Source organism: Nothobranchius furzeri, chromosome 3 (assembly GCF_043380555.1).
Source record: "Nothobranchius furzeri strain GRZ-AD chromosome 3, NfurGRZ-RIMD1, whole genome shotgun sequence".
NCBI classification, from domain to species: Eukaryota; Metazoa; Chordata; class Actinopteri; order Cyprinodontiformes; family Nothobranchiidae; genus Nothobranchius; species Nothobranchius furzeri.
The window spans coordinates 77,189,317-77,208,692 of record NC_091743.1 but is presented as its reverse complement, the minus strand read 5'-3'; the positions used below and the strand labels follow the sequence as shown (position 1 = coordinate 77,208,692).

The 19,376-nt window shown below is 45.4% G+C and overlaps 2 protein-coding genes across 2 annotated transcripts; both read right to left on the bottom strand.

Annotated features, from left to right (window-relative positions):
• Window positions 1-212: 212 nt before the first annotated feature.
• Window positions 213-5,380, bottom strand: LOC107384854 (deoxynucleotidyltransferase terminal-interacting protein 1). The gene is made up of 13 exons (XM_015958332.3): window positions 5,059-5,380; window positions 3,030-3,100; window positions 2,863-2,959; window positions 2,693-2,791; window positions 2,554-2,613; window positions 2,422-2,478; window positions 2,290-2,345; window positions 2,174-2,216; window positions 1,282-1,340; window positions 1,004-1,064; window positions 839-910; window positions 610-665; window positions 213-432 (listed from the first exon to the last, which is right to left on the bottom strand). The coding sequence occupies exons 1-13, from the start codon at window positions 5,131-5,133 to the stop codon at window positions 324-326; spliced, it is 915 nt and encodes a 304-aa protein (XP_015813818.3). The 5' UTR covers window positions 5,134-5,380; the 3' UTR covers window positions 213-323.
• A 1,906-nt stretch (window positions 5,381-7,286) lies between these two features.
• Window positions 7,287-18,770, bottom strand: pcif1 (phosphorylated CTD interacting factor 1). Its single transcript, XM_015958330.3, has 16 exons — window positions 18,653-18,770; window positions 16,343-16,497; window positions 15,223-15,347; window positions 14,303-14,428; window positions 14,068-14,201; window positions 13,842-13,996; window positions 13,509-13,656; window positions 12,594-12,677; window positions 12,417-12,516; window positions 9,439-9,598; window positions 9,190-9,359; window positions 8,815-8,901; window positions 8,549-8,733; window positions 8,286-8,379; window positions 8,000-8,175; window positions 7,287-7,879 (listed from the first exon to the last, which is right to left on the bottom strand). Exons 2-16 carry the CDS (start codon window positions 16,467-16,469, stop codon window positions 7,579-7,581), a joined length of 2,172 nt encoding a protein of 723 aa, XP_015813816.3. The 5' UTR covers window positions 16,470-16,497; window positions 18,653-18,770; the 3' UTR covers window positions 7,287-7,578.
• Between the last annotated feature and the right edge of the window lie 606 nt (window positions 18,771-19,376).

Genomic DNA, 19,376 nt, shown 5'->3' with positions numbered 1-19,376 from the left:
ATTCTGTGTTTAGTCAATACCTTTTACAAGTATTTCGACAAAATTGCCAAACACTATTAAAAATAGGGTTTGGAACTAGATCTGATCCCACTCAGATGTCCAAAGGAACAGCTGGTATGGAAATCTTCACCTGTTAATTCTAGCATTGATCAGCTGATCTTCAGGAAGTGATGTCACCTCTAAGAATTTAAACTATATCAAACAAAACAAAATAGTTGTCAATCAGATTTAATTGAATATTCTTTTAAAAGAAAAGCAGTAAAAAATAAAAAAAATCTGATTTTGTGATGTCACATGCCGTGTGGCCCCTGATCATGTGACCATCAGGGGTCAGAGTCTCTCTGAGCCTCCATGGCTCGCTGCATCTTCTCCACCATCCACGGAGGAACGGAGAACGGCTTCAACTCGTCCATCCTGACATCCGGACAGTCCCTAAAAGGGATGCAAGTTACCACGGCAACCACACACATCTCACCAGCTATCAACTACATCATCAGAACAACAAATGCTAGAATAAGGTCAATAAAACTGGTAGCTGGTTCTGTTCTAGTGATTAAACTGTTTTCTGCAGCTGGATCCAGAAGTTTGTGTTTCAGGTTGGATACTAACTTGTACTCATCGCTGTGAGACAAATCCTGGATGTCCTCTTCAATCAGAAGGTAAGCCTGCCGGTATGCACACACACACACACAATTGTTAAATAGGTTTTAAACTACCCATGATGCACTGCCACACAAACTTCATCTGATGACTGATTCAGGCGATCACCTGCAGTGATCAGGTCAGCAGCTAAAAGTGGGTGTGGCCATTTGACTGACGTGCGTGTGCAGATTCTCACCATCTTTCCTCCTGTTGCCCTCATGTGATGTCTCTCTGCCAACCACTGCTTATCCTTAGAATCTGCTGCATACTGAAACACACACACTTTTTTTTTTTTACTAATCACAGGAAACAGTCCCCTGACCCTTACTAGGTCCAGCAGACACCTGATGTCAGGAGTTACCTTGAACAGGTCAGCGTGTTTAATATAGATCCGTCCTCTGGTCCCACCCATCCCTAGTGCCCTGTGATGACATCACAGCAGCTGATGACTCACTTCTTTTGAGGCTGTTTGTGTTTGAGCATCAAAAGCATTTTGATCATATATGGAGTCATTAAAGATACTGAAACCTTTACCCGTCTGTTCAATTCCCTTGTCTGGGATGTGAACCTTTGCATGCATTACATTCTGTTTATCTTGTATTTATGTGAAAATAAGAATTTAACTTGGTGATGACTCACTTGTTGGCTCTGGACCCGAGAACAAATGTGCTGCCGTCGGTGAGTCTGGACGGATCCCACTGAAACAGATCATTCAGGTTTAGCACTAAAACTCACCTGTCTGCAGAGGACAGGTGGATTCAGGAAAAAGTGAATAAACATCAGTATCATCTTTTCTCAGCTGGTAATCCCTGAGCAGCTTTGATATTTGCAGCTGACTTAACCTGTACAAGGTGGTGAAACGGTGACACTCCATCTGACATGCTGCAGTTCACCTGTCACCCCGGCTTTCCACGGGAGCCGTCAGCAGCACGTTACTGCAGCAGCACGTCATAGCTGCTGATAGGAACCGCTGTGGTCAACAGAACCTTTTCCACTGGAGCCGTCAGCAGCGCGAGTCGGCCGCGTCTCAGGAGCAGCGTGTCGCGGCCTTTACGCGCCGGTGCTATTTTCTACGCGCGACGCCTCTGAAACGGGTCAAGTTCGACATTTTTGGGGAAGGAAAGACAGGAAATCGGACGCGGAAATGGAGAGGAGCTCCCGAGATTTTCAGAATAAAGAACGTACTGCCTTCCGGTTGCTTTACTTTAAAAAAGGTTACTAACTGTGCGGCCCCGTGAGAAGTTATCACCTAGCTAGCGGTCTCCTTTGTTTTTCAGGTCCGTATTGGCGATTATAAAACGGACAGAACATAAAACACAAACATTTTGGAGCCATGTTGTAGTTTTCTCCTGCTTGTTGTTGTGTTTACTGACGAAGTCACTCGTGTGACTTCGTGCTCGGTCGGTGACAGCTGCTCCCCTGCTGCTTCGCGTCTCGTGGGAAGGGCCAAGCAGCAGCTTACGCGAGCAAGACGTGCTGCTGCAGTAACGTGCTGCTGACGGCTCCCGTGGAAACCAGGGGTCAGACTCACCTTTGGCCCCTCCCTCTTGATTGGTTCTGACTTTGGCTTCACTCTGAGGACAGAGATACTCACTGATCAGAATGGATCTACCTGGACACTGATGATGTCACCTGTGAGGTACTCACAGAGAAAAGTTCACAGTGCGGTCTGAGGAGTGGATGGCACCCGGGCGACTTTTCCTCTGAGAACGCAGAACGAGCAGAGTTATGACCAGACGAATCAATCAGATCAATAAAAACACCTGTGCCACATGTTACCTTCTTGGGGAGTGGGCTTCCTCTGTGACTATACTCTTCATCAATAGGTCTGGCTCTCTGAACAACAAGGAGAACCGGGTCAGAACCAGGTCAGACCAGTCTGTTTTTTCCTGTAGGTCTGAGGTCTCCTACCTTAACGGGGATCTCCGACCCTGCCTTCTTCCCCTCCCCCTCTGGAAACAGCTGCTTGGCCTGATGATGACATAACACAAACAGGTGAGTGAAGGTGGCACATGACCATATGGGGCTAAGCAATAGGAAGTGATCTCACATGTTCCAGAACGTTCCTGTAGGCCTCTCTGATAAGCAGATCTGGCTGCACATCATCTCCCACATTCTCCTTCACGTTCTCTGCTGCCTTCTCAAAGAACTGCAACACATACACACATGCTCACACCTGTTCAAAGCAGGTAACTGTCCTCCCTCAATGTGGCCTCTGACCTTCTGGTACTTCCTGAATACTGCCATGATGTCATTGTTGAAGCTGGGCTGAAGCACCGCCCTCAGCAGGTCCATGGACACCAGAGGATCCGTGTAGCTGCACACAGGTTGGAAGCATGAATGGGACTGGACCAGTTAAACCAGAACCAGCAGAAAAGAGAACTGACCTGACGGTGGTGTGTGAGCGGCGTCCTCTTCTCTGAACGTATCTGTGCTTGATCATTAGGTTCCATGGTCTCTGCACACAAATAATTAGGGATCAATAACTGGTTTATGATCTAGACATGCTATATGTTCTTTAAAACTCCTGAAAATTATTTGAAATTTTAAAAATAAATAGAAAGATGTAGAGGGTATAATATTGTTGCTTTTAAGCTTAATATGTTATCTTTACTTATGACCAATAAGCTGTGATATTCTATATAAATATAGAATATCAACCTGCTTGGTCTTTGGATGTTTAATCAGAAGATTCTAGGATTCTTTCCATTTTCAGGGATCAAACACACTTCGTCTCAGTTCAGACAGAGTCAGCTTTATAAAAGATAAGAAATTTATTTTCTAAACAAATAAAAACAAGACAAGTTAACCAAGGCTACTGTGATGGATGAATCTAAGAGGATGGGATGGGATGTATGATGATTTAATGATGTGTATCTAGAAGAACTGAGTTCTGGGTGTTCAAAGAATTTGGTTTGCAGTAAACTATGAAGTTGGTTCTTATAAAAACGGCATCAGACGCAACCTGGCTGTGTTCTACGTACCCCTGAGGAGACTCCCTTTCGGATCCGAGATGTGTGTGTGTGTGTGTGTGTGGGGGGGGGGGTGACCCCAAGGTACCGAGGTTTGTATAAAAGACCGCAGTATGACCAGGTCGGTCCAGAGTCGTCTCCCGGATCACAAGATATCCAATCCAATCCAGATTAAATCGTTTACGTCTAGAGCAGCTGTTTCTGAATAGCTGAAGGAACCATTTTGCTGTCAGCAGCTTTTAGCTTGTCGAAAGCTCTGGGTTAAAGAGGGTTCGCTCCGGATGCTTTCTCATGAACTGACTCACCGTCAAGTGAGCTCTGTTTTAATATTCTCATATTATGAATGCCATGTTAAGGGGTGTTCACAAGCAAACCAGGGTTTCCTCCAGCGATTTATAAGCCTGGCGGCCCATCAGGCTTTGCTTGCCCACCCGCCAGGCTAAGCATCATGCCCCGCCCCCCTCCCCGACCCTACCGTGTCCGCTGACACGAACGGTGCAACGAAACTAGAGCCCTCCATCAGCTGATACTGGTGAGAAACAGCAACGGAACGTGTGCAACCCCCTCTCGCTGTGGGATGGATTAAAACAATATTTAAAATGACAAAAAAAAAAATTTTAATTGTCAATAAAAAATGTAAGGAAAGGGAGAGAGAAAATAAGAAAGAGGGAAATCAGTGGATCCTGGGAAAGGCGGAATAGGTAGAAAGAGCAGAATAAGGAGATGGTGGTGACGAAGGTCCCACCAAAGCCTGAACAGGTGAGTTTAAAGGAGACCACCGAGTCCACTGATCTCAGGCTCAGGAGGAGAGAGGTCCAGAGTCTGGGGGCCACAGCAGCAGATGATCTACCACCTTTGGTCTTTAGCCTGGTGATGCACAACCAGTAGGCTTTGATCACGACCAAAATAATAATAAAATAAAATAATCCTAAACCTGCTTATTTGCGGTCTTCAGAGCACAAAATTGGCACAACTTCAAACTGAAAACAGTTCTATACACATCATATCTGAAATGTCACTTTGTTCTGGTGTGCCACAGGGTACTGAACTGGGACCAGTTCTATTCGCTTTCACATGGTTTCTAGAAGTACCATGGTCAGGAAATATAGGGCTAATGACTGATTAAACTGGATCCAGTTGTTCTGGTCTTAGAGACAAACTTTCAGTTAAATATAACTTTCTAATTCAGACAAAAATGTAGTTTTTTTTATCAACGGTTTGTATGCTCTGTGTGCATTTGTCTAACTTTAAATTATACTTTAATTTCATCACCGACGTGGAAACATTTTTCTGGTATAGTTTTGATATCTTGACGTCTGCGAGGTCTACGTGTGGTTAATCACCTTCACCCTCATCAGTTTTTTCTGAAACCACCTGAGACCACCAGAGACGCACACACCCAGAATCTGACCAGAACTACAAAGTAGTTTCTGCTGGTTCTCACCGGACTCTGCTCTGGGTTTTCTGCTCCGTCTTGATCCTGCCAGTCGCTGGCTCCTTCGCTTCGGTGAGTTCCCATTGTGAAACCGCTACTCTCCGGTTCTCTTGATAGGACCGTGGTAATACTGCTAAGCTAACAACAGCTAAATTATTGAGGCCCAAAAATGTTTAGGTTCTAGCGACGGTTCGGTTCGACTCTTCGGAAAGCAGAGGTATTCAAGTGGTTTACGAACAGCTGCTGATGAAAAAAATCGGTAGAATTTGTTTTGTTTATTTCCAGGAAGTTTCTCTCCGGCCACTTCCGCAAATATGCTTTTTCCACTTCCGGACAAAACGTATCGAATTAAAAGCATCAGACGCGCTCATCCGGTTCCAAATTAAAAGTTAGAAGTGGCAAAGATTGGAGTGAACATTTTAACTGAGATCAGTGAGTTTATTTGTAAATATTTTAATCCAGAAACATGTAGAAAAGTGTCAGATTTTTGATTGTTCAAAGACTAAAACATTCCTGCTGCCGTGTTTATAATAGATATTTATATCTTCAGGTTGATCTACTCTGCCACCATAATATAAAACAATAACTTTAGACATGCAGCCGTTTCATGTTCACCGTCACTTAACTATGCTTTGATTTTCTGACATGTAAATCAAGCATCCAGCACTGAAGACAAGTTACAATTCAACATCAGGGCCCTTAAAATTTGCTATATGGTTTGCATCTTTTCTGTTTTAAAATGTTGTGATGATTCGTTGAAAAACTTCATGTTTGATGGTGATTACAAAACAGACGTGTGAGCGGCAGAAAGACAAGGTCACTGGTTTAAACTGGGCTGGATATATTTTTACTGGGAGAGGAACTGTAGTTTGTCCGCAGGCTGCATGAAGGACACTGTATTTACACTCTGCAGTGACGAAGACTCTGGATTTTGAGCCTTTACAGTGTCACAAGACATAGCCGCCGCCACCATGACAAGCATGTTTACATCAGATTCACTGATATTCAACCAGAGATGTTTTCTGCTCAAATGACTCATCAAAACTGAATTCAGTTTGAGTGTTTTTCTGATGCAAAGTCAGAGTTTCACATTCTTATGAAGATGTAAAGTCAAACGCACCTTCTTTACATCAAATGGTCAACATCAGCTGAGTAGCCCATGTTTTTTTCAGATCATCTCAATAAAGGCCTCTTATTTATTTTTTCTCTTCTGGAGTTTTTAACAGCCACGTCCTAAGACAGCTCCTTGACAATAAACAGCTGATGTTTTCAAAGACGTGAGGAAAGATGTGATCATGAGAAGACGTTTGCTCTGAAAACCACAAGCATCATTTAGAGTCTGATCGTTTTCATGCACAAAGAAAAAGAGTATCTCAGCTCTTGTAGAGTTTACACACCTGTACTGTACACACCAATATAGACCTTCTTAATAACACTTTGGTTTGGGTCAAAATAATCTAAACAAAGGTAAATACACAAACATCTCATCTCTTTAAAAAGGTTAAATTAAAACAAACAGCAAAAACATTAACAGATTTCAGATCAGTTCAACTGTACATATTTACTCAAATGGTGTCACACAGGCGCTTGAAAGTTCCACCATCAGCCAATCAGAAAACACCCGACTGCTGGGAGTCAGAAGTGGGAGGAGCCTTAGAAATTTTTTGAGTGCTCATCTAAATTAATTGAATGAAACTAAATGCAACCAGACCAAAGTGGGTTAAATCAAATTAAAACAGAATAAACAGATTAAACTGATCTGAATTAATCCAGACTAAACTTAAAAAACTATCCAATTAATAAAGTCATTCTTATAAATTAACATATTGTAGAAAAATACATAATTTAAGGAGCTGTTCAGCCAATTAAAATTACTTTAATGGTAAAATTAAACTATATAAAAGAAACATTAAACCAGTACCAAATGTGCATTAATATTTTTGACAGGAAAATGACATTTGTTGAAATATAAACATGGAAAATAAAAGCTCATCTCACTTCACACCAAAAGGGTCACCTGGGAGCCCCACCTAGGACAGTGGCCCCACCCCCTTTGTCCATCTGACCAGTCTGAATCCAGCTCCGGCTCCACCCACTCCTTCAGAGGAGGGACTAGAGGCGGCCCTTGCTGGATTTTGTCCAAGTTCACTGAAGAGGAGTCCAATAAAAACAATAGCTGCCTTGTCAACCAATCACCAAGCTGTATGGGAGTGGGAGCCAATAAGAGTCCTGCTCAGTCACATGACACAGGTTATTTTTTATTGCTGGAGCTTTGACATATTGATGCTCCTTCATTTCCTACTAACTTGTTGCTCAGCAACAGCAGACCCACCTTGGCATGACTCAGCTGCAGGTGAGAAAAAAGCTCCAGAGCTTCAAAACATTAAAAGGACGTTGTGAACATAAAATGAGGCTCTGCCCCAAATTGCAAGAGCTGTGAGGTGAGGGTGTGCTACAGATGGGGCCAGGGGACGCTGGAGAACACACATATATATACATTAGGGCGTGGCCAATGCACGCCACACCCCTTTAGACAGCAGTAACCTTGTCTTGAGGGCTGCTACTGCTGCTGCTGTTATTGTTGTCATGGCCACCAGGTGACACCATGCCAGTCTGTGTCCTATCAGAAGACTTGGGGGTGGAGTCCCTGTCTCCAGGAGTTGTGGCGGGGCCAGGGGAGGACAGGGACGGGGTGCGGGTTAAAGATGGACGGTACGCCGTGGTCAGCTCGGCCAGGCGCTCCGGTGTTGGAGCCCACTTAGCAAATCCTGCGTCGTTCTGGAGAAAGAGTACTGCGGTACCGTGTACTGCCCGGTAGTACATGTCCTCCCTAAAAACACAAGTATGACCATTTTTATGCACTGCTGCTGTCCAGCGAAAGATTACCACACCACAAAAACCTTAAATATCAAGTGGACGTGTGTCTTTAGAGTGGAGCTGGTTCTGGTACCTTTTGCAGATGTGCTGACCCCCAGAGCGATACTCGTGCTCGTAGGCCGGGATACTAAGCTGGTGTCTCAGGAACCGACTACCTTCCATGCGGGTCAGAGCTGGGGTCACTGGGTCACGCCATTCAGGGACAAAAATGATGAAGGACAGAGGCTCAGAAGACTGGTCCAACAGGTCCTGACAGAAACAAGGCAGAGTCTCTACAGTCCAGTACGGCCACAAACTGTCCAACAGTACATCCCAGTACAAACCAGTCCTGACCAGTACAAACCAGAGGGGGAACTCACCTCAAAGTGTGTCACCATGGCAGCCATCAGCTCCTCACAGAAGGGAGGATTCACTTCAAAAGAGCCGCTGACTGGACTAAAGGACAGGAAGGGTCTGAAACACACCCAACACTCATGTGGTCACAATCAACAACTAATCAAGTTTTCTGAGTGTCTACAGAACATTCCCAACGAGTTTCCTCTTCCTGTTTGCAACCTTACAGCTCACCTTCACAACTCTACTGACCCTGTCCCAACACAGGTAAGTACAGGTGCTGTCTCACCCTCTGGAGCCGAAGAAGCCATCGATGTCAGGGAACGCGGAGCAGAATTGTTTGAAGTAGCAGTTGAGCGGCGAAGCAAAACACTCAAACGTAACTCCAAACTGTCGATTTAATGCCTCGAACACCGCCACTGGAAGAGCCCCCTGTAGACCCGTTCCTTCGTTAGCTCCGCTGCCAAACATCACCTGAAAGGATAAACACACCTTGATAACTTTCAGATGTTGCAACTGAATCTAAAATGCGATGAGCTAATAGAGTCAGCTGACCTGGTATCGTTTTAGGAGACACCAGACTCTGGACAGGAACTTATCAAAGCGAGGGTCGTCTATGCAGCTGTACCTGTACAACAGCTCCTGGAACAAAGAAAGGTGGGCACAGGTGAAGAGATCAGAGTGTTGGAGAACACTGCTTAGTGTGAAAATCAGCGGTCCGGTAGTGAACAAGGCTGCTGCCCATGCTCTTCAGACATTTCTCTACCCCAACACACCTGTTTATAGACATCAGGCGGACAACAGCTGTGAGAACACCATGAACAGGTAAGAGAATCAGTTATTCAGATGTGCTGAAGCTGTGAAACACCCTAAAGCGGTTGGATCGTGGCTCTGGTGCAGTATAATTAGCATCCTGCAGCCAGAACTAACCAGCTTGCTGAAGTGTCCCCGGTTCACTTTGACCATCTCTCCTTTGAAGCGGAGGCACGCCACGTCGTTCTCAAAGTGCAGCTCCACCCGTGGGAGGGGGGGTGTCGAGATGGACAGACGCACAGGGTAACAGTACACGAGCCGTGGCTGTGGCGGCGATGCAGACACCTCTACACAAGGCAGCAACAGACACACAGGTGAACACAACACTCAGAAACACCAAGTCAACAGGTGTAACTGTGCGTGTACCTGTAGGCGGGTCCTGCAGCAGACTCAGGTGTGTTTGTCTCAGACGGCGGCTGTACTCCGCTGACAGCTGGTAGATCTTGGAGCAGATGCCTTCCACAGAGTCTTTGGCTACAGCAGTGACATGAGGTCCACACTGCTGCCTCAGGTGTTCCAGGCGGTCCTGCAGTCACAGCAGGCAGTGTCACAGGTAACCGTGAACGCAGGTAAGACAGACGCACAGAGAAGTGGGGCCTGTCACTAATGTCATAAACACCACAGATCTGAATACTTTTTTAACATAGCATGTGCCATTACTAGCTCATCTGCTGTCTTCTCAAACACTCCAGCCTAATTTATACTTCTCAGTCGGGAGATGCGCCGACGCAAGAGCCCTCCGACGCACTCGCAGAGGAAGATGGGAGACATTCCCCAATTTTTGACTATCTGTCGAAAGAGACGGAGAACGCAAGCTTGTGATTGGTCAGGACGCTGCTTCGTGTAAATTCCATCAACAGCACCGCCTTTGCCACTTCAAAATTCAATAGCGGCAGACACGGAACAGACTGAAGAACACATCGTGGGAAAAGTCTGACAATATGAGCTTTTATTCACCCGTGACTGAAGGAGCACAAAGATATGCAGCAAGTGTTACTCGTGGATGGAAGAGATTAGAAAGGTGAGTTCAGAGGTGCTGATCGCGTGAAGAGGTGGAAAGGAATGAGGGACTAATTTGTCTGGGTTAAAAAAGTCTGAAATACATTAAAACAATGTAAACACATTAGTAAATACACTATCGTGGACCGCATACGTGACTGTAATGGTGACAGGATATCTCAGAACGAAGCTACGCCCTCTGCTGACCTGGCAGGAAGTGGTTTCACAACAAGCCCCAGCTGACGGACAAGTCTGAAAGCAAAACGTCTGTCAATGCGTCTGCGTCTCTCCCTCGCGGAGCTGAAGTATAAATTAGGCTTCAGTCAGTCGAGGCGGAAGGCTGCTTTCACTGATCCAGGATCCTCTGGAGGTTTCTTCCTGTTAAAAGGGAGTTTTCCGCTCCACTGTCGCTGCATGCTTGCTCAGTATGAGGATTGCTGTAAAGACTGAGTGACACTGGTCTGGCTGTGTGAACCAAGCGGCTGCACCTGTGGGTGCAGGAGGAAAAGCCTGCTTGGTGCAGCTTCAGGGAGATCACAATGATAGCTCCTGTCTGTGTGGCATCTGGTGAGGCCTTTTGGAGGCTGATTTTTTTTATATACAAAAATAAAAAGAACTTTCCTAATTTTCACTGTATGACCAGAGATGGCTCTAACCAGGTCCATCAACATCAGAAGGCAGTGAAGGTGATAAACTAAAGACCTGGGGTCTCATTTATCAAACATTGCGTAGAATCATTACTAAAACCGTACTTAAGCTCAGCCAAAAAAAAGTACTTATGCCAAGTAGGTTTGTGATCTATCAAACATGGAGTACACACAGCTGCACGCAATCTCCGCTTCATAAATCAGAAATTATCTAGAAAGTTTCTCAGCTGCATTTTAGTCACATCCCGCCCTCACCACGCCCACTTACTGCCATAAATAGTCAATGCAAAGTGCCTTGTGGATCTCATAAATATACATAAGCCGGCTGTTGCAGCGTTCCGCCAATGACGATGGCGACCATGGATCAAGGCAGATCAAGGAAGCGCAATTTTACAGAAGCAGAAATTGAGGTACCTGTGGGTGAGGTAGAGAAATGAAAGGAAGTGCTTTTGCAAAACAAATAAGAGAAAATCCACAGAGTGGCACAGCGTTGCTGAAGCCATCAATGCTGAATTCTTCAGAGAGATCTGTGGCGGATATAAATAAAATGGTCCAATCGGCTACAAAACAGGTAAACAAAACTGTTTCTGTGTTTAAAAAAGAACGAAAAGCATGGTCCAATCGGGATTTGATCACCAGACTCCCGGGTGAAAGTCAAGCACGCTAACCAGTCACCCAAACGGAGATCCCCCTTATTCAAGTAGCCAGGGCGCATTATCAATCGGGTCGGGTTGTTCTGTATGAAAACGAAGCAGTACAAGTGATAATGCTGCAGGATTTCATAATTTTATCCTTCTCAGCAGCAGCACTGCAGGTGCTCTCCATGTCCAACATGTGCGTAAGCCAGGTCCTTAGTCAACTTAAAGTTGCGCACATCAGTAATGATATCTGTGAAGAAACAGCTTTCTCACATAACTGCTGCTAGAACCTACAAAGACACCTGTGACCTACAGGAATCTGACACTACATTGTCTGATCTTGTGTTATTGGAGGATTTGGCAGAGCACGCACTCCGGAGGGAACGGATCCTCGTGAGCGCTCTGATCTGATTCCTGAAGGAGATCCGTGTGGAGCTATGCCGTGACCAGGACAACTTTACAAATTTTATTCCAGTCCATATTCACCAATAAGAGAACCCCCCAGAACCTCCTCTGCTCCCGAACATACATGCGTTGCCAAGGTAACCAAACTTAAGGACGGCTCAGTGGGGGCTGCACTCGGACAACAAAACTAACTCCAAGCAGAACATGCATACAGCTCCTTAAACGTAAAATGTAAATGACAAGCTGTTATTCTACCATTTATGTTTATTTCTGACTGGGACCTCTCCTCTGTCCCAACCGTGTTTACAACCTCAACTTGTTTGGTTCTCCTCTACATTGGCAATAAATGCCTTGATCTCGCTGTCAACGTTTTTCTTTGTCTTCGAGAAGCACGCAGCAGAGGATGTGGTGTGACCAAATACGGTTAATTGAGAATGTTTCTGTATGTAGATGATTGAACGGACATGAGCACCCATGTACGCCCAGTTGAGGAACATGCATATAAGTGGCCACTGCATGTTTCATAAATCAGGATTTTTCATACAAACATTCTAAAGGTCATTCGTTGGAAGGAATATGGGACAGTTTCTGCAAACGTTTGATAAACGACGGCCCTGGTCTCCTAAAGGGGGCGGAGTTAGAATGGTCAGGTTACCATGTAGTCTTCCTTGCTGGCAGAGTGATCTCTACGCAGCCAGTTCATGGTGTCCTCAGCGTTCCACTTCACCACCTTCCTGCTCTCCGGACTTGCATTTCTACACGGGTCAAAGGTCATCGTTATTCACACCCACTCCTCTGCATCCAGCTTTGTGATTGGTTCAGTTCGACCCACCTGGAGTCAATCATCCTTTTGGCAGCTTCGGCGTATTTGAACAGCAGCTTCCGGGCCTCCTCTTTGTACTTAATGCGCGACAATCTGAGATAAACACGTTAATAAAGGATCAATTCCACCTTTAGTTATGATCCAACTCGGCTACAGTGGCACGGTTATCTCTTAATATTCAGTTCAAGTTCCAATTTTTTTTTTTTATATTATTCTAGAATTCTGTCCTGACATGATCTCTAACACACACACACACACGTTCCTGAAACTTGGGAACTCCACAAGACGTCCTCAAACAACCCATTTTCCTGCTGATCAAAAAGATCTGAGGAGCAGCAGACCTCACGGGTGTAAAGGTGGTTGTTGTAATCATAACTGGACACAGCTTTACTTTTGAATGAAAAACCTCCCTCTGAGCAGGCGCCCCGCTGTGGGCGAGCCGGCGATGAGGATACAGGTTTATAGTTGGAATTTAAAACATAAAATCTGCTGAAATTTGGTGTCGGTTTGAAAAGTTTAGATGGATAACTTGCAATAACATTTAAAAATTCGTTTTTTCGATCCATATCATAGAAATAAAATTAGAAAAATCTGCAAATGTGATCACGACGTTTCGAAGAAGCTGCCACACGGTCTGACTTTTCAGCTTCTCTCGGCTCGACGTCACTGTAGCTTTAATTTTAGTGACATTGTTTCACTGATAATTTCACTGATATTATTATTATTTTAACAAATGACCGATACAACAGGACCCACAGTGAGGAGTTTTCTTTGGACAACCCTTTCAACCACACGTCATTAGAGAACTCCTGAAAGACGTCCAGCAGAACCTGTGAACTCCACCAGGAACGTAAACGAAGTAACGAGAACCAGATCAGAACAACTTCCTGCTGAGTCTGAGCCCCACATGTAGTAGCGACGTACCTGATGGGAATGTCGTTCATCACCTCTCTGAACATGGACGGTGAGATGATGGGCTCACAGTCACTCGGTAGTAAAGGGTCATGACCTTTGTCAATCACTTTCCTCTCCAACAGCCAACGGTTGAAGGACTCCCGCGGCGGATCGATACCTGAGCATACGGGAGTAGCTCGTTAACACAAACGAAGGAAGGAAGAATTCCAGACACACGGTGATCGTGTTCTCTACACACTCCAGACTGGACCTGTGATCATCGCAGGGTTCTACAGATCCGTTTGGGTTCCCTGATTTTACATCCTGTAATTAAAAGCTGCCAGCAGACAGGAACATCGGTACCTTCTCTCTGGTGACACAGCTCATGGTAGTGTTGCCTCAGCTTGGTGACGAGCTGTGCTCTCTGCAGCTCGATCTCGGGATGGGGGGGCAGATGATTGGCAGGAGGTCTCTCTCTGATCACTGCGTTAGTCTGAACATCCAGATCCCAGTAGATCCTGGAACAAACACCAGTACCGGGTCAATAAACCTTCCAGCAGAACCAGACGTGTGAAGCAGGAGAACTTACACGGCCGGTCTGTACGGGGCTGGAGCTGGACTCGCCGTTGTGGGTGTGGCCATCTGGGCTGGCTTCTCATCGGGGGCGGAGCTCCAAGGCTTGGCTCCAGGGGTGCTGGGAGAGATGGGGGTACTGGGTTCCACCTGGAACAAGACTAGACTCAGTTTCCCATCAACCCCAGCTCATCAGTCACACCCTGATCACATGACCAACCACAGCACAGATGCAGGTAAGGCTTGCTTACCTTTGTACGTTTGAAACTGTTAGGCCCTGCCCCCTGTTCCTCAGAGCTCCGCCTCTTTCTTTGACCATTTCCAAGGTTTCCATCACTGCCCTCTGCTGGCGCCGCATTCAGACCCAACGGGTCGGACTGCAAACAAACAGATCAGAAACTTCAGCGGGTGTTCTCCAGAACAGGGTGGTTCCAGTTAAGTGGACCTCATTTTTTATCATCTTTGTTTCTTTTTTATTCAACTCAAAGTGAAACATTTTTAAATGTTTACATCAACAGGATTTCTCAGCATTGATGTATAAGGTTTTTAAATAAGGGTTTGGTAAATCATTTAAGCTCTTCTATGAATAAAGCCTGTTTGTTTGCATTTTGAAGGGAACACGCATGCATTTAGCACCCCCTCATGTCTGTTTCAATTCACCGTCATAAAAACGAAAAACTGAAAATCTCCTCGTTGTGCGTTCTTGTTTCTAACACCCTAATCTAACAGCTGAAATGTCTCCTCAGCCTTCATTAGTGTCTACAGGAGCAGTTCATCACTAAATCAAACAAATCTGCTGTGTTGCCAATCTAACACATGCCTGAGCTCTCGTGATTCAGAAAACTCCCAATGTCGACTAATTTGATTCCCACTGTGGTCGGACGTTCTTGCCTTTTTTTTTAGCTTCATCAGATCAATGTTTTGTTTCTTCTGAGGCTCCACCATGATAAACATGTTACAATCAATGCTAACCAGGTATAGCTCGTCTGTTCTGAGGTGTAAACTTCAGGGTAGAGGCGTAAGTTGCAAATGGGGAATCCTGCTCACATGGAGCAGAAGGGGCTGAGAAACTTTCCATCAACCTTGTGAAGGGTCATTTTAGCACTTACTAGCTCAAGAAAACGATTTAAAATATGAAAAAAGTTGCACAGTATGGCTTAAAAGGACTCACAATGACATCGTGCTGACCGAGAACCGGTACCTCCCACAGGCTCTGATTGGTGAATCTGTTAAAGTAGTACGGCCGGTTCTCCCTACGGGACCAACACTTGGCCCATCCGGCCTGGACCAGCTCATCTGCCAAACACAGGTGAGGGAAAGTAGAGCCCCGTGATTCACATGATGCAGTAAAAAACTGCATTAGACACTATTAATGTTAGTTAGTGAAGGAGAAATCAGAACCACAGGAAAAGATGATGACGGAAAAGAGAGGAAGTGAGCTAGCATTAGGCTGACTTCCAGCTAGAGTGAGTTTAATACTTTTACAGCTGTTAAACAAATAAAACAACATCTGTTAAGATATAGCCTAACATAAACAATCCTCAGAGTTAAGATTAAAACAGGTAACTCTGTTAAAATTGCCAAGAGAAGAGACGTCAGCATCCTGAACAGCAGATTATGTATTCTCATGTGAAAAACCCACAACACAAATATTAACTCATTCACTGTGTGGGCGCCGGACGAGCCCCCGCACCGTGAGAACAAACATCTCAGCTCTAAAGCCGATCTTCATCCGCATACATCACGTGATCAGGAAGCAGAACATCCATGTGTTAGGAGATTGTTTTGGGTCGCTGCTGTAAAAAAAAAAGTGAGGTGCGAACCGGAAAAGCTTCTGCCGATCACAATTCAACAACGGATAATGAAAGAACGGATAACGCTCGAAACGCGCGGATTCTTCCTGATGTAAGAGGTGAGTCTCCACTTTGTTTTAGTTGTTTTGGCGTCGACATCATGCTAGCGAGCAACGTTCTGCGACTCTTAAACAGTAAAAACGGTGAGAAACGCTGGCAGCGAATGAGTTAAGAATACATTTATTTTAAATGTTTCAGGAAGTTTAAAAAACTTGTTACATGTTATATCTGACTAGAACAGTTCCTGTTCATTTTCCCATTGAAATCTGGCCATATGTAACAAAAGTCATTTTAATCATATCTAATCATATTTAATGAGACATTTGTCCTGAAATCCTAAAACAGAATTCAAAGAAGACAGAAGAAAATATGGACAAAACCTAAAACAGACTCCTAAACCAAAAGAGGTGGGAAATGTGTGAGACTGGATTTGTGTACCTGGAAGCTCAGGTGACTTGGAGGAGGTGGATGGAGAAAGGGGCGGTCCTTGTGAGGCGGTGGAGCTAGAAGGAGGCACTATTGTGGCTGCCTCCCCCTTCACAGGTCCCTGGCTGCAACTGGACATTTCAGCTGCTCTTCAGAATCACATGGACCTGCCATAACAGGAAGAAAACTTTCACAATAAAACACAGGTGGTCCAGTAAAGCAAGATGCAGGTATTCAGAACATGATAACACTAGTAAGTGCAAACCAATGCAACAGACATCTGATTTTTGGAGAAGTTTTGCAAAAGTAAGTTTTTCCCTGTTGGAACTCTTCACAAACTGGAGGACACAAGAAGCACGGCTCCGAGCCGCTGGTTCAGGTGGATCACGTGGGTCAGAATGGTGCTGCTGGAAATGCCATTTAGAATCAGGCTTCAGGAAAACCATCAGCTGTAATGTTGGTCTGCACTGGAACAACTGATGAACTTACGCACTTCATCACACCGTTTCCCCGAAGCTTTCTTACATGCAGAATATAGGAAAATTTTAAAGATGGAAGAATATTTAGGGAAAATAAAAACCATGTTTCTAGGAATCGGAGATGATGAGAATCATCCATCCATTATCTCAACCCACTTATCCGTGTAGGGTCACAGGCGGCTGGTGCCTATATCCAGCAGTCAACGGGCAAACAGGCAAGGTACACCCTGGACAGGTTGCCAGGCCATCGCAGGGCAACAGAGACACACAGGACAAACAATTAACACACACACACACACACACACACACACACACACACACACACACACACACACACACACACACACACACACACACACACACACACACACACACACACACACACACACACACACGAATAATTTAGACAGACCAATAAACCTGACAGTCATGTTTTTGGACTGTGGGAGGAAGCCAGAGTACCCGGAGAGGAACCCATGCATGCACAGGGGAAACATGCAAACTCTATGCTGAAAGAACCAGGTTGGGATTTGAGCCCAGGAAGAGATGAGAGTCAGAACGAGGGAAAAAGTTGTCAGGAATCTCAGAGTTGCATGACTGCAGGAATCTTTTTTTTTTCCCCCAGAAACCAGTTTTATGTTCAGAGAACTACTTCAGAATTATTCTAGCTTATAGACAAGAACGCTTAAGAACCATCGATGAGTCAAATGTAGTTATGATGTAAATCCAGAGTTTAGCTGCAATCAGAAGGTCGGGTCCTCTCAGGGTTTATGGAGCAGAAACACCAGGATTTGACAACTTCTATTTCTGACCCTAAACTCGTCATTCGTCTCTTTCACTCTGAGCTTGAAGACGAGAGACTTCCTCACAGCAGTGTCTCTTCTGGTCTGTAGCTCCACGTTTGACAGAATCCTGACTATAGCTCCAGTTTACAGCATAATGTTTACTTCATGTTTCACCTGGGTGTGAGTTCTCTGGGTGATTAAAGTGATCAGCAGTGAGTACTTTCATCAGGACCGATCCAACATCCTCAACTGGTTGTTTACAGTGTGGTACAGCTGCTGACGGTACCAGGACGGCCTGAGGTCAGCTGTGTGTACAGGTGTGTTGACACGTGTGAGGACAGGTGTGAGCGGGACACTGAAGACAGATCTGTGAATAACTATGGGTATGGAGACGAGAACAGGAGTGGGTACATCTGAAAGTGTCTGGGGCTGTTTGCTCTCCGGCTCTAGAGAACTGATGTGAAACAGCCGCTGGACCGGTAACGATGACACCGAACAAGATGTGAAGAAGGAAACGTATGAGCGCAGAGATCCGGTTTGGTCAGTGAAATAAGCAACGGAGTCCTCGGCCCTAAAACGTACCGTCGATATATTTGATTGTTTTCCTTCTTATACCCAGAAATGAGCGCCATAGTTACACGCATGCGCCTGGCAAGGTTTACGAAAAACAGGGGGGAGGGGGAGGACAACAAAGGCTGCGGCTGCTCCTGGAAGCCAGCGCTCAGCACACCCGACACCACCGCGGTCGGTACCGCTCCACGAAGGAGCGGATCCTACTCAAAGTGCCACAAATACACAGAATGACGGTAACCTCCGCCATAAGATTGGCTTTTAGCGGCCATCTGAGGCGGTCCGCTAGCTCTGTTTGCACACGCAGCTGCTGCTCACAAGATGGCGGACACGCCCCATAACAGCTCTGCGCGCCTTCATCAACACTTTTGCTCCAAACTACAAACTCGGCCGTTCCACACCGCGGGAATTCGCTCATTCTGCAGGGCGAAACCTTCAGCCACAAGTCGGTGTGCTCGGAGATGTCACGTAGGCTCTTCTTCTCTTACCTTGAGCGGTGAAACGACAGACAGTTACGGGTTCTCTGCACTGGTTTCGAGTCCTCCGCTCCACTCCCTCCCCGCCTGCTCAGACATCTTTACAGGGACCCGGGCTGGACCACTGCGCGTGCGCAACGGCTGACCTGCTTCCTTTGCCGACGTGTCCACTTCCCTGCGCCATGTTAGGCAGGTCAAAAGCGTTTGAACTTTAAAGAGCTAATCACCCCCAAATCACTTTTTTTTTTTGCTGATAAACTATATAAAGGAGTGTCTAATCGTGCTACAGACACGTGTAGTCAATAATTTGGCAGTTCAGTGCATCTTGGTTAAAATTCAAATATTCTGCCTAAAACCGTCAGTGTTGCGCCGTCGTCAGGGAAAAATTCTGCACTGTATCTGAGTTTAAATCTGCGACTGCTATTGGCTAAGAGGTATGTTATTATGTCATCTGGTACATTATGATGTCACAATGCCACTGTGAGCCTGTGTGTGTGTATTTGTTAGCGGCTCCGCCCTCTCGGTCTGCCCAAGCAACAGCATTTGTTGCATTTTTCAAACATGAAGTGGGAGTGAAGTAAGTTTCTTGTAGGGGTGACTTGCTCTTTAAAATTGTGCCAGGCGGGATGGCAACTGTGTATTCAATTAGAGAAGCAAATCAAGTAGATTTGACTTCGGCGTTAACACCTATTGACTTTTACTTTGTGTTTCCTTATGTTTTTGGCATAAGCTATTA